General features: G+C 38.4%; 1 protein-coding gene and 1 non-coding gene across 2 annotated transcripts in view; both read left to right on the forward strand.

Moving 5' to 3' along the window:
* Window positions 1-5,259: 5,259 nt before the first annotated feature.
* LOC127214456 (melanoma inhibitory activity protein 2-like) overlaps window positions 5,260-14,889 on the forward strand; it is a 163,983-nt gene continuing 154,353 nt past the window's right edge. Inside the window, 6 exon segments of the mRNA XM_051174849.1 lie at window positions 5,260-5,346; window positions 9,737-9,868; window positions 11,212-11,237; window positions 11,333-11,417; window positions 12,959-13,041; window positions 14,203-14,326. Coding sequence (XP_051030806.1) covers window positions 5,329-5,346; window positions 9,737-9,868; window positions 11,212-11,237; window positions 11,333-11,417; window positions 12,959-13,041; window positions 14,203-14,326 — 468 coding nt within the window. The 5' untranslated portion in view covers window positions 5,260-5,328.
* LOC127214465 (small nucleolar RNA SNORA26) lies at window positions 8,365-8,486 on the forward strand. Its single transcript, XR_007833852.1, has one exon. It is a non-coding gene; the product is annotated as a small nucleolar RNA SNORA26 (small nucleolar RNA).

The following is a 14,889-nucleotide window of genomic DNA, read 5'->3' on the forward strand; positions in this document are numbered from 1 at the left end:
TTAGAAATTCTGTTCCCACATACAAGCCAAAGTTGTAGTGATGTACTTAACCAACATTAGCTGCAGTGCTGAATTCTAGGACTCCCATCTCCCAACATCAGCATCTCTGAAAGAAAGTTTGCAGAAACTGAAAGCTGGTCTGTATAGGTAGTAAGCATCAAGGGAAACTTGTTTAGTGTGTGATCATAACCTAACTAACATACTTGCCTTATTCCACTGAAAAAGCCATAGAAACCTACTTACAAATCACCTCTGTGAATGCAAGCTACCTGTGGAAGGACAGAAGCTCAGTGAGGCAGAGGAACATGATCCCAGCCAGATCTACCTACAGGAGAAGAACCCCCATCCCATCTTTGCAGTACCTCCTTTCATCATATCACATCTCAGAAGTAGATTCTGTTTAGATGCATGGAACTTAAGGAGACTGTCCACTGGAGCACCTGACTACTTGCACACTCTTCAGAATGTCACACTCTGAAATGAAACTTGTCTCAGCATCAAGCGTTCTTATTTGTGAACTGGGCTGTTGTAGTAATTTAGTTTCCTGAAATATTACTGCCTTAACAACTATTAGATTTTTTTTCTAGTGCACTGAGGGAAAAATGGCATTAGACTCCACATCGTGTGAAATTAATAATGTTTGAAATTTAAGTAATTGATATAGTTTCAATATATACTTATATATGTATACTTAAAACTGAGCTGTAAACGAGAGAACAGTCTGGGAAGAGTTTAAAAGTTAAACAATACAGCAACACAAACATGTACTCAGCTCAGTTAGTAGAGTACTTACCCAACATGCAGGAAGCTCTAGGAATAATGCACACCCACCACCAGCCTACGAGCATAAATAGTGGCTCATTCCTGCAATACCAGAATTGGCGAAGTAGAGGCAGGAAGGCCCAAAGTTCCAGGAAGTCTTGAGTTATACAATAAGTTTGTGGTCAGTCTAGGCTACAAGAGCCTGTGTCACACAAATACCCAAAGAAAGAAATCCACTGCTTACTGTGTACCTTACCTACCAATGAGTAATGGACTTTGAACTAGATTCAGTATGCTTTCAACCAACACTCAGTTGGGTCTTTGGGATTCTGCTTTAAGGGAGGAATGACAGTTTCTGGACACTTAAGAGTATTTCAGGAGATGATGGCTCACCTGGAGGGGTATGGTACTTCTAAGATATAGTTCTAGTTCTAATTCAGGCACAGAGCCTTTGGTCAGTCTCCAGCACGTAGTTTTCTTTAATCACAAGAGTGGAGAGGCCTGACATGGCATGTGATCTTGGACATGAGTGTAGCCAACAGGGAGAAAGTGCTCTAGTTAAATTGCCTTCAGCAATGTGAACTTTATCTTGTACCCATGTTTAATTTTCTAAATTAAAAAGCACAGAACAAACAGATTGTGTATCCGTATGCCTGTGATTATGTCTACTTCTGTATATAACTCACTTTAAAATTATACTTACCTCTTACTATGAATAAAGATAATTACCTTTACCTGAAGGGAGAGAAGTGGGGGTAGGGGTGGGTATTTCTCAGGTTCCTGGAGAGCATCAGAAGGGCAGAGACTGCATCTTCTGAAGCAGGACCGTTTCAGGGGTTCTTTACTATTAGCTGTATAAGTTGTTCACTAAAAAACTGTTTATCATTTATCTTTGGTCTAATGAACTCATTAATAACCCACATTCACATGGAGGTAGAAAAAATAAGTTATTCCAATGGTTTGAAATTAAAACCTATTGAAGAATGTAGTTATTGAATTAAGAGAAAACTAACTCCTTATGACTGGAAAGATCATTTCAAAAAGCTGAGAACTGATCTCTGTTAGATTACAGCACACTGACTTAGCCCTGACAGGGAGGTGGGGGAAGTAAACACAGCAAAGTCACAGCACAGAACTACACAGATGTGTTTGTCATTATGGATTTAATCACAAGAAAGCAACTTCTCTGTCCTGGGGTCATCTGCTGAATATTATTCTCATCCAACTTCTCCTTTTTAGTTGTCCCTCAACTCACTTGGAAGGACCACAAATTAAAGGCAGCCATGTATCTGAACACCAGACACATGAGTGGTTAAGGGAAAAACCCTAGTTGCCACTTGGTTAATTTCTGGTTGTTTTAAATTTGTTTTCTTTCACAACACATGGAAAGCAAATCTCTCCCATGTGGCAGTCTAAACTCTTCATCTCACTGACAAAATGACCCTCCTCAGTGGTCACTCACTAAAAAGAGTATAACTTCATTCTATTCATGCAAGACATGCAACATTAACCAAAAACTTCAAATATATTGATCCCGACATTGAGGCTTTTTTTCCAAACTAGTTAGAATATGGTTATATTGACATCCACCCTCCATTACAGGCCCTTATTATTTATATTATGGTTGGTAAGAAATCCGATATTGAGTATAGCTGGTGTCTATGTAGGGAATTCTACCATCCCAGAGAGTGCAAAAAGGAAAAGAATATCATCCCTAGATAGTAAAGTAATAAAACATAGCTGTGAGTGTAGCTCATGTTAAAACACACATGGTTCTTGATCCTTTCTGTAGTGCCACACACACACACACACAAACCACACGCCCAAACAGACAAGTAAAATAGGAAAAATAATTCTATTGTTCCTTCATTTCACTTAAATTTGTTCATTTGACTGATAAAATAAAAATAATAAATCAAATTCTTATGATCTGATTCATTAGGCCTTGAGATAGCCTTGTGGGTAAAGATGCTTGCTGTCAAAGCTGAAGGCCTAAGTTAAGTCTTCTAGACTTACACAATTCAAAATTAGTAGGGAACAATTCAAATCCTAATTTGGCCTCTGACCATATGTTTACAATGGCAAGGGTCCACCTGCCCCACAGACACTGACAAATAAATAATTAAAGTTGTAGAAAGAGTTCACTTAATTCTTCAAGACAATATCTAAACATTTGCTGTGCTCGCAAGTTTTGTATATCAGTGAAAGAATTCCAAAGGTGGAGTGTTCCTAGGACTCAGAGACCATCTAAAAAGAAGAGGATCTTCTTGTGTTTATGTGAACATTGACGTCACATTTGAGAAGTGTTTGTTAAATAAGAGACACTATTGTGAAGCAATTTGCAAATATTACGTCCCCTCTACACAATAATCCTGAAGCACACACCAAGGAAATAACAGAATTATGAAGAGTTTTGAAGAATTATTGGAGCTGGATTTGAAAAGTCATAGGTGCTTCAATGTGTAGCTCTTGATGTTTGTGGAAACTGATTCAAATAAGATGTTCAAGTGAACACTGAGAAGTGAAAACAATAAAGAAGTTAGTAGTGCAATTCTTGGGATGGAGTAACAGATTGGAGATGGTAATTCAAAGCAGAAAATATGGAGGTCAACAGAGCTTGTATTTTAACGTAAATGAATACTCCCTCGGGGTAATACCAAAAAGTACTAATAAAGAATAACTTTTTGTGGTATATATCATCATGGCTCCATCTCCAAACTAAAGGATTATAACAGCTATTGAAAATCTATTAAGAACCAATCAGGAGTGTGGCAGGCTTTTAATCCCAGCCTTTGAGGCTGGGGTATGCGGATCTCTATGAGTCCAAGACCTGCCTGGTGTATAAGAGCCGGTTCCCAGGCAGCCTCTGAAAAACCTGTTCCAAGAAACAAACAAACAAAAAAAAAAAAAAAAAAAAAAAAAAATTCTACTAAGAAAACTATGAAAATGAGTCATCAAGAATGAAACCAGATCCAAATTATAAAGGATCTCAGTCTGTTCTTCACTACCTTGCCAATATGCCATGTTGACATTTTCTGCTTAGTGTATTTGAACAGTGTCACTACTGGCCTACAGCACACATGCACTGGAGTTTCAGGCTTCTTCTCCATGTAAGAAAGCTTAGTTGGGGCCAAACCCAACTCCAGTCAGCTCTGTCCTAAAACCACATGGCCCAAAGTGATAAACTAAATTTGGGCAAGTACAGGTGGTACCTAGTTTTGCAACTTGGTGTGGTTCAGTGAGCACAGCAAACACAGGTAGCTCCCAGAACTTCCTTGAGGGCAATTAATACTTATCAGTTGATCTTCTGTTCAATCACCCTGAAGGTAACAACTGGGGAAATGAACTGACACATCAGCTCTAACTTCCAATTTAGGAAAAACAAACCAAATTTCTGATGCTTAAAAACTTTAGATGGTCTGTTTTATTTGTTTGTTTGTTTTTGTTTTCTTTTCCAACATACTTTGCCAAGTTCCTACATAGTTTTCTTGGAGGAAATTCAAAGCAGTCATTACTTGGAAGCACATGGAGCAATGAAATGAGATCTGATACTGAAAAATAAAAAGACATTTCAGAGCAGTGACTCTCAGGTCCTACATTTGAGATACACAAAAGCATCAGCTTATTTCATGAGGCCTACAAATAGGATGCTAAATAGGGCAGTGCTGAGCAGAATGTCTCCATCTCCAGGAATTAGTACACACACACACACACACACACACACACACACACACACCTACCCACCCACCCACCCACCCACCCATCCACCTACCTACCTGCTATTAATTCCGAGTCAAGAAAGGATATTTCTTAGGAGTCAAGTGCTATAACTGGGCTGATCACAGTGAGTTCGAAGTGTGAATGCTTCATCGTCTCTTACGTCAGAGGCCGTTTTCTGACACTGATTATGATGGAGGACGACATCTCTGCGTAGGAGCGTTTCCCCCTAGCTACTACAGTGTGGCTTTTGGACTGGAGAGGATAGGACAGAGCATGATAGTAGCTGTAACTTGGGGGGCTGAGCTTTCACTCTGGGGCTGTGCCAGGCCTCGGAGTGTAGGGCTGTAGCCCCAAAGTTGGTGCTTCAGCTTTTAGTGTTCCATAGGGGAGTGTTTTTTTTTTTTTTTTTTTTTTTTTTTTGTTTTTTTTTTTTGTTTTTTTCTTTTGTTTTTTTGACTTGATAGGACAGAGTGCGATAGTAGCTGGGGATAGGGGGCTGAGCTTTCACTCCGGGGCTGTGCCCCAGGCCTCGGAGTGTAGGCCTGCAGCCCCACACTGGGTGCTTAAGTTTTTCTTGCTCCAGCTCTCCAGGACTCTGGTGCTGGAGGTCAGAGTGCCAGCGTTGACGCGTCAACTGAGATAAGGAGGTGGAGAGGGCAGTGGTGCCAGCCGGCCCCAGAAGCCTTCCCTTTCCCAGTGTCCACTGACTGTGCTCTGCTCTGCTGCTGTCCATCTGTCCAGCTGCAAGGCCCCCCCATGGTGGGCACAGGGATGGCGGTGCCTCGTACTGCCACCGTGGTGTGCCCATGGAGGATTTTTGAGCTGCTGCCAGTTCTAATTATCTTCATGTTCTGTGAATTTAAAGTAAGTAGTTCCATGCTCATGGTTCATTTGCCCATGAATAAAAATGCTCTATGGAGGTTCTAAATGAAATAAGGATTTTGGTCATTTTCATCATGTTGGCTGTTTGGGGAGAAAATACACAAAATTAATCCACAGTTGAAGTCTATTGCCTATAGAAGTACACATGCAAAATAAGGGAAGGGAGTGATTGTTTTTCCTTGGGTTGCTGGCAAAGTCTTTAGACTGAGCAAATAAGTTTCAGTAGATGAGGTGTGAAAACAGCATACACAGGAGCTCACAGCATAAGTGAGCCAAGGGCCTGATGTGACATGATGCTCACTGTAGACCAGTGGGTCTCAAGGATTGCTGTGGGGTGTGAGATCCAGCACAGGCTCATCAGTGGTGAGACCCATAGAAAAATGTATAGATATTCCTGATAGTATGAGAATCAAATGTCATGGGAAAAAACACAGGAAGGAGAATTGATAGGGATAAGGATAGAGAAGTTGGTCCTAAATGGGGCAAGAAGAAATAAGAGCTAAAATGAGTGTGACTTTCTTGATTAGCTGCAGAGAGGGGGGGGATGTGTGAAGAATCTGGAATAGTCCCAAGTTCCTGGCTCTGTCAGCTAAGTTACTGAGATGGGCCTTATGGGAAGAGAAGCATATTGTAGATGAGAGATGATTTCAGATCACACACATCTCCCTCAGAATCCACAATCAGGGCCTAGGGAGATGACTCAGTGCGGAAAGGAAAGTGCTTGCCATGATCTGGAGTAGGAGCCCTTAAGGCAATGTAAATGCTGGGTGTTGAATAGAGGAATCCCAGGTTCACTGGTCATCAGTTTATCAGAGAATGTGTGAGCTCTAGATTCAGTGAGAGACTCTGCCTTAGAAAAATTGAGGTAGAGAAGGAAGACATTACAACAGCAGCCTCTGGCTTTTCACATAAAATACACAGGCACCTAGCAGTTACCAACACTTATTTTTGATAAGGTTGGGGGTGAGGAACACGGAGGGATTTTGCAGACTTGGCTGGATTTTCTGTGGTTCAGTGGGCTGTGTGGATGTGTGTTGCATTTTGTAAGGGAACAATTCTCTCCCCTTCAGGATGGTGTTAGCTATGAGTCTTCTATTGGTGCTGTTTGTCAGATTGAGAAAAGTAGTCCTAGTTTGCAGTCTCCTGATGATTAGACGGTCGATTTTCTTACATGTTTTATTACTATCTGTTGAGATCTTCTTTTTCTTCATTTCTTTTACTGTGGATTATGACATTGATTTTTTTAACTGAGCATTACATTCCTTTCTGTGTATTTATGGTGTGTGTGTGTGTGTGTGTGTGTGTGTGTGTGTGTGTGTGTGTGTGTGTGTGTAAATCCAAAGCCCCAAGAGTCGGTTTTTTTCCTTCTACCACATTGGTGATGGGGGTCAAACACAGGTCCTGAGGATTGGTGGCAAAGTTTTTACCTGCTTAGCTATCTTCCTGGCCCAATAATATTTAAAATTTTTATTTAGATTTATTTATTATATATAGTGTGTTCTGTCTCCTTATATCCCTGCAGGCCAGAAGAGGGCACCTCATTGCAGATGGTTGTGAGCTACCATGTGGATGCTAGGACCTGAACTCAGAACCTCTTGACAACTAGCTAATGTTTTTAACCATTGTGAGATCTCTCTCCAGCCCCTGCCCCCACATATTTTTTTTTACAAAGTCTTTTATGACTATAAATTTTCCTGTTACACACTGAATTAGTTGTTTTGTGTAAGTTTTATGTTGCATTTTATTATTTTTTTTTTAAAAAAAAACCTTTTATGTTCATGGATGTTTTGCTCTTGCATGTATGTCCATGCGTCACATGTTTGCTGTGCTTAAAGATGCCTTAACGGGTGACATATTTCCCTGGAAATGGAGTCATAGATAGTGGTGAGCCACCAAGTGGATCCTGGGAAACAAACATGGGTCATTTATCTACAAGAATGACAAATGCTCTTAACTGCTGAGCTCTCTCTCCAGCCCTTCCTGTTTTTTTGATAACTAATTTTAACCCGTTGTAATCAGAGACGATGCTTCTTGACATGGGAATTTTTTAATTGAATTTTTACTATTTTAAACTATGTGTATGTGTGTGTATGTGCTTGTAGCTTCAGCTGCCCAAGGAAGCGGCAAGAAGGCATCAGATCTCACAGAGCTGGAGTCATGGGCAGGCACTTAGGGACTTCTTGACATGGATTGCTGCAAGAGCAGCAAATGTTTTCAGCTGCTGAGCCATTTCTCTGGGCTTGGCCATGTGGTTTGATTATTTAAAGAAACAAAACAAAAAACAAAGAAAACATTGAGGTGTGTTTTAGCTTAATGCCTGGATTTTTTTCTGAAGAATCTTCCATGTACATTTGAGAGTGAATGTATTTTCTGCTATTATTGCATAGTATTTTGCTAGTATGATAGTCTAACTTATTTGTAGTGTTTTTTACCGTGTTGTCTTTTCATGCTGACTCACTGAAAGTGAGATCTAAAAATAACTAACTACTGTTGATGAACGGTTTGTTTTATCCTTACTTCAACAGATTTACTTCATTTTATTGTTCTCTTGCATAAAATCCTACATCTTAAAGACTGAGCTAGCCTTTTCCATCACATCTTTGTTTCTAGTAACAGTTTTAGTCTTAGTCTTTTTTATCTGCTATCAGAGGAGTCTACTTGTTTATGATCAGTTAGTATTGGGGTCTGGTAATAAAGACTAGAATAACGCACTGAGGGAAGATGGATTCAGGAAGAGGTAAAATATGCAATTAACTGCAGGCCTTACTCTGTGAGGTGTGGAAGAATATTTTAGAGGGTATGTGGAGGGCTTGGATATACATTCATAGTCTCTGGAGTGAGATAATGGAAATATTTGCCATGCCTGAATATCTATTCTTGTGATCCTAGAGGCAAATCGTTGGTATCATTGCCTTGCAACATGATATCACACTTTTTTTGTATGTGGCTCAGGTGAGAAAGAGAGAGAGGACCAGGATAAAATATTTTCAACCCTTTTCTGAGCCCTTGTAAGGTCAGTCCTGTACCTTAAGGATCCAAAACACAAGGTTAAATGAACTCTCCATGAAACCCAGAGCAGAGGCTGTGCACCTACACTTTGGATCCTTTCTGGAGTCACAGATGTAAAAAGGAAAATAAAGATACAGGGAATAAAAAAAGAGAATACTATTGCATGTATTTTTTTTTTGGTAGAAGTTAATAAGCTGTAGATAGCAGCTTGTAAAAGGTCCTTGTCATGTACTAGCATAAAACAGGTTTTATAGATAGTAATTATCTAAGGATTTGTTGTTCATTTTGTCAGACCCCAAGGAGAAGACAGCTGTGGAGTTTCTAGATGGTGTATGTTGATGCCTGGAAAGAGTCAAGCCCATCATTTCTAGGGTTGTTTTTGAAAGAACCATTTTCTTTTTTGGGCTCAAACTGCATTAATTTAACTCAAGAGACAGGAAGGAAGGGTTTACATCCCAACTCTGAAGCTCTATCAGTAGTTTCTTATCACTCTCCCTTCCTCAGAGGACAAGCTGCAGATCAGTGTTTTTCCTCTGCAGGAAATGTTTTTTCAAACCCAGTGCATATGGATAAATCATGAACTTGAACTCAGGGAAAAGAACCCAACCCAGATCATTGATACTTTTTTTTTTTTTTTTTACTGGATTTTAAAAATCTTTGGTAGGGACGGTGTCCCCATCTCCTAAATAAATACATTGAGATTTATTCTTACTTACGAATGGCTGGCCTTATCTCAGCTGTTTCTAGCCAGCTTTTCTAAATTAAATTATCCCATTTCTCTTTATGTGTTGCCTCTGAGCTCTTTTCCCTTTATTTATTCTATGTGCCTTGCTTTCCTTCTTACTCTGTGACTGGTGCCCTTGGTGTCCTCCTCCTCTTGTCCCTGGATCTTCTCTAGGTCTCTCCTCCTATTTATTCTCTCTGCATGCCAGCCAGCCCTGCCTATTTTTCCTGCCTAGCTATTGGTCTGTTCAGCTATTCATTAGGCCAATCAGGTGTTTTAGACTGGCAAAGTAATGCAGCTTTACAGAGTTAAACAAATGCAACATAAAAGAATGAAACACATATAAAATATTCCACAATGTTCTTTTCTTGATACTATATCCTTATCCTTTAACTCTCCTGGAGTTATGCTCTGTGGAATCTCCCCATAACTTCTGTTTGAAAACTACTGTTTCACCACACTTAGCCCCTCAATAAGAACAATTGTAATTTACTAGAAAACATGTTTGGAGGCATTCTGCTTTGTATTTTATGGTAGCCCATTCAATATGAATAGAGTTGGCCACAGCCACCTGTGCCTGTCTTTGTACCAGTACTGTTGAAGAAGCATGCTTATAAGTTTATTTTCTTTGTCTTGAAGGTTGTGGCAGCAGTGCCTGAAGATATGACAACAAGCTTTGATCCTAGTGAGCCATCATTAGAATCGCTGATATGTGTGGTTGCCATTGGACTGCTTACCATTTTCTTATTTCTTTGGAGAGGATACCGATCAGTAAGTAACTACTTATAGTAAGTGAATGGTCATTCTAAGTTTTTTGTTTTTGTTTTTTAAGTTTATTTCCTTTTATGTGCATGACTGTTTTGCTTGTATGCATGTGTGTGTGGTACGTGTTCCTGGTCTACAGAAGTGATTAGTGGGCCATTGTTGGATGCCCTGGAGCTGGAATTACTGATGACTGTGAGCTATAATGTCGATGATGGCATTTGAATTTTGGTCCTCTACAAGACTAACAAATGTTCTGAGCCATTTCTCTCTAACCTTCATTTTGTGTTTAGATTGAACATCTAATTGGAGAAACTTGTTATTTCAGGGAAATGAGTTAGGTCTTAGTGTTCTGCGTTATGCTAACAGGTGGTTTTTAAAAACTGAACAGAGATTAACAGAAATATTTTTATGTAAGTGTATTTTAAAGGATTTTATTGTAGGGATACTACACACTAGTACTAAAGCCCCAACTTTCTTTCCCTTTTCTTCTTTAAATTTGGGGTGTCTGTGTTTGTTTTTAACAATATTAAAAAGTTTGCAGGTGTATCTACTTCCTAACTAAGAGTAAAAATCGCCACTTTCATGGCTCTCCTGGATCCTATATTGCTTTTTCCTATGGATCCTATATTGCTTTTTCCTATGCTAACTGTTTTTAAGGAGGGAGTCATAACATAGCCTTTTCTTTCTGAGACTTCTTTTTAGATGTTGGCCTTTGTGCTTCTGACTGACTTCATTTCTAATATCTTCATGGTTTTTTCTTCCTTACCTTCTGCTTACATATATCCTACTGTTTTTTTGTCATTTTTTTTTCTTCCAGTTTTCTGTCTCTGTTTTCTAGGTGGCATGAGTGTTCTTGCTGCGTCCCTTGATCACTTTACCCTATCCCCACTGTTCTCAAGGGTGGATTTATCCCTTCCTTATCGAAAGCTGAAGTATGAAGAAGAAAAATACTAATGAGTTTTTTTAGTCAGTCAAGGTCTAGAGTCCAATGATATTTCATATATTTTTATTTTGATTATTAACCGTAGGAGATTTAATAATGGTGGCTCCTTAAAATACTTTGTTTTAGAGCCAATATATGCATGGGAAACATGGAGTTAAGTGGAATTATACAGTTTTCTTTAGAATAAGACTGTTTCAGAGCCTTTAATATGATAACACACATGATACCACACAATGGGAGACCTTACTATATAGCATTGTTTTCATTTGAAATAGAAGGCTTTCGGGTAATTTATTTACCATAAGGACATAAGAAAGTTGGCATCTTAAAGCTGGAAGTAGAAGTCAGATAGATTTGCTTGATGATATATTTGTTTTAATGTAATTTTGTTAAATTTTTGTTTCAGATTCAAAGCCGACTTTATTTGAGTAAGTAGTCTTTTTTGATTTTAGATCTTGTGATTGTATATAATTTAAAGCGTTTTCACACTTTAGTCATAATAATCTTTTCTTTGCTTGCTCAGTAAGAGAGAATAGACTGGCTGTGGAACTTGCAATGGAAATCAAAAAGAAATGTGATCTAATTGACAAAGTGTGCCTTGCTCAAAAGGAGGTAAGATGTGTTTGAAAATACAATCCATCACAGTGTGGAGCTTAATTGTTCTCCATGGGTTATTGCCTGCCATCAGAGCTTTGTTTCAGACCAGAGCTCTGTTGCTGCTCAACTTCATCACTTAGCCATTCTCTTTGCAGCCACCCTGGTGATGTGTAGTGTTTACCTTCCCTGACTAATTAGTCAGATCACCTTGATTTGCTTATTGCTCATTTAGATATTGTAAAATTGTCTTTTAAGTCTTTTCCACGTTAAAAGATGACTTTATTTTTATTGTGTGTGTCTATTTGTGTCTATGTGTGTAGGCGTGTACCAAGAAGGCATTTGTGTGTTGATCATAGGATCATAGGACATGGAGGAGTCACTTTCCTCTTTTTATTACGTGGGTCCCTAGGATTGAACTCAGGTTATCAGTCTTGGCAGCAAGCTCCTTAACTACTTACTGAGCCATCACACTTGCCCATTTCCATCCTTTTAAATGCACTCATAATCTTTCTCAGTTTATGCCATATAGATTAGGGCCTTTGCTTTTACTATTTTATGTCGTATATAAGAAAGAGTTTTGTCAGATATATGGATTGTAAATCTCTTCTACTCTGTGGCTTACATTTCTGTTTTGTTCAGTGTCTTAGAAGGTAGAGGATTTGAATTACAATTTAATGTAGTGTAATGTTTCATGAGATTTTTTTTTTTGCTTATCAAGGATGTAAAGGTACTTTTACTTGTTATCATGTAGAGACTTTATTTACTGTTTTCATTTGGGCATGCTAGGGCTACTGTGACAAAAATACCTTTAGCAGCAGAAGTGAATTTCCTTACAGTTCTTGAAATGAGTCCATGAAGATATAGCCAGGCTTTGCTTCCTCTGTGATATGTCCCTTGACTTTAGATATTGCTGTCTGCTTGTTATGTCTCTCTCTGTCCTAGTGCTCTCCACATAGGATACCAGCCATATTACATTGCAGTCATCTTAAATCCCTCATTTTAACCTAGCTGTATTTAAAGGCTTTGTCTCTAAATAACACAAATTCTGAGGTGCTGAGACAGGGTTTCTCTGTGCATCACTGGCTGTCCTGAAACTCACTCTGTAGACCAGGGTGGTCTGAAACTCACAGATTTTATCTTCCTTACTTGCCTTATTTATCACATGATATAAATGTCTGATAGCCAGTTACCACATATTGTTCTACTGACAGACTGGAGAAGCGATTAATCTGTTCAGGGGATAGTAGATGACTCACTTCTTTAGATCCACTTTAGTCACACTTGCTGTTAGGGTTTTCAGCCCCAGCAGATGTGGGGCAACTTTGGTAGTCACAAAGGAAACGTTCTGCCATATGTTGCCTAGGCTGGTGGTTGTGGCTTGTTTGTAGACCTGGCTTTCCTCAGCACAGTGTTTAGATTGCAAAACTAAGCTCATAAAATCCAAGGGTACTTTACATGGTGGATATAAATTCTGTTTCCTTCTTTGGTGTCTATTTAGATACAAGTTGAGATAAAATTTGTATTTTTTTCCTCATGTGTTCCCTTGTTTTATTCAGTGTGAAGGCTTAGAGTCATCCTTAAAGGAGGCCAACTTTGACAAGGCATCAACAGAAGTACAGAGTTTGAAGGTAAAAAAAAAGTATGATGTAAAAGCTAGGGAAAAGGTTCTTATTAGAAATATCTTGTCTCCTCAAAAATAATTATGTCAGAGAAATATGAAATTGTGTATCTGGATCTTACAATGTACAGAAAAAGTTAGTGGAAACAGAATAGTTGTAGGTGGCATAAAATATTTTAAAACATAACAGTTTTATCTCTTGTCATTAACTTGTTTTGAGGGATACAAAATCAGTTTATCAGAAGCTATAGATTTATAGAAAGAAAGAAATTCTGCATTCTGTACTCTGGTGAATGGATTGGAAAGACAATTCCTACTTTTGACATAGTTTGCTCCAGGAAAGAGACATAGAACTCTCACAAATTTAGGCATAGTAGCAGACAAGTAAGTTGTGACCATATTGTTTTTTCTTACCATGGTAGTAGATATTTACTAAAATTAGAATTGAGGTTTACATTGTAAAGAGTGGCATGGTGATAAATATTTAATCCCTTTCTGTGCATCAACCCTTGTCTACACACTCCATCACAGCCAGTTTTCAGTCCATAACCATGATTTCACAGAATGGAGAGTTTAGGAGAGATGGACAGTTAACTCTCTTGATTCAGAGGACACAATGACTTGTCTTAACAGACAGAGTATGATGTGATGAAGTGCCTCAATACTCTTTGAAAGTGGAACGGTTATTAAAACTGAATTGTGAGCCTGTAGAGTAAATAGAAGTAGCCTGCTCCTACCAATGATAAAACAGAAAAAAAACTTTGTCCCTTAGATTATGTGTTCAGTCCAGTATGTCAGTTCTGTCATCCTCTGTCCTGAGTAGCAAGTCTGTTTCTTATGATTTAGAATGCCCTTGTAGAATCTGCAGGGAGTTTAGACTCCAAATAAACTCATTAATTTTTCTTTATTTTTACATAAAAGTTTTTTTGGAATGCAACTGTTTTAATTCCTTCAGTGGGTATTCATTGTTTTCCGTGGTTAACTGGTGGGCACCTAAAATACTTACACTTTTTTTTATAGAAGTTGCTGGCAACTGTTAAACCTGTTGTTATTTTAATATTTGAGAAATGAAAAAACGTATAAAGTGTTTATAAATTTGAGTATACTCATCTGATTTTTACCCTACACTCATCTGATTTTTACCCTAACTAAAAATTCTTATGTTTGGCTTGTTAAAGTTAGCTTTCTATTTTAGGCAACTTATAAAAATCTAGAAAGAGATAAATCTAAACTTGAAGAAGAAATATTACTTATAGAGAAGAAACTAGAAGAAGAGAGAGCTAAACATCATGAAGAAGAGGAATTGGTGAGTCTTATATATTCCAAGAGAATTATGAATCTTACCTATAAATTAAATATTGATTAAAATATTATATGTGAGCCAACCATAGTGGCACAAACTTATAATACCAGCACTTGGGAGGAAGAAACAACAGTTCCAAGCTATCCTGCCCTGAAATGTAAAGAAACTCATGTATATAAAAAATGGAATGCAGGCTGGGCATTCTTGACAAATGCCTTTAATCTTAGCACTCTGGAGGCAGAGGCAGTCAGATCTCTGTGAGTTTGAGGCCAGCCTGCTCTACTGAATGAGTTCCAGGAAGGTTCCAAAGTGACACAGAAAAACCCTGTCTTGAAAAATCAAAAGAAAAAAATGATGTAGAATAATATGAGAACAAAAATTTTCACATCTGATCTGATCTTTTCACCTCTTTTATTTATTTGTTGTTATGTTTTGTTTTTTCAAGACAGGATTTCTCCATGTAATAACTCTGGCTGTTGTGAAACTCACTATGCAGACCAGGCTGGCCTGGAACTCACAAAGATCCACCTCCCTCTGCCTCCTGTTTTCTGGGATTAAAGGCATGT

The sequence above is a fragment of the Phodopus roborovskii genome, unplaced genomic scaffold (assembly GCF_943737965.1).
Source record: "Phodopus roborovskii unplaced genomic scaffold, PHOROB, whole genome shotgun sequence".
NCBI lineage: Eukaryota > Metazoa > Chordata > Mammalia > Rodentia > Cricetidae > Phodopus > Phodopus roborovskii.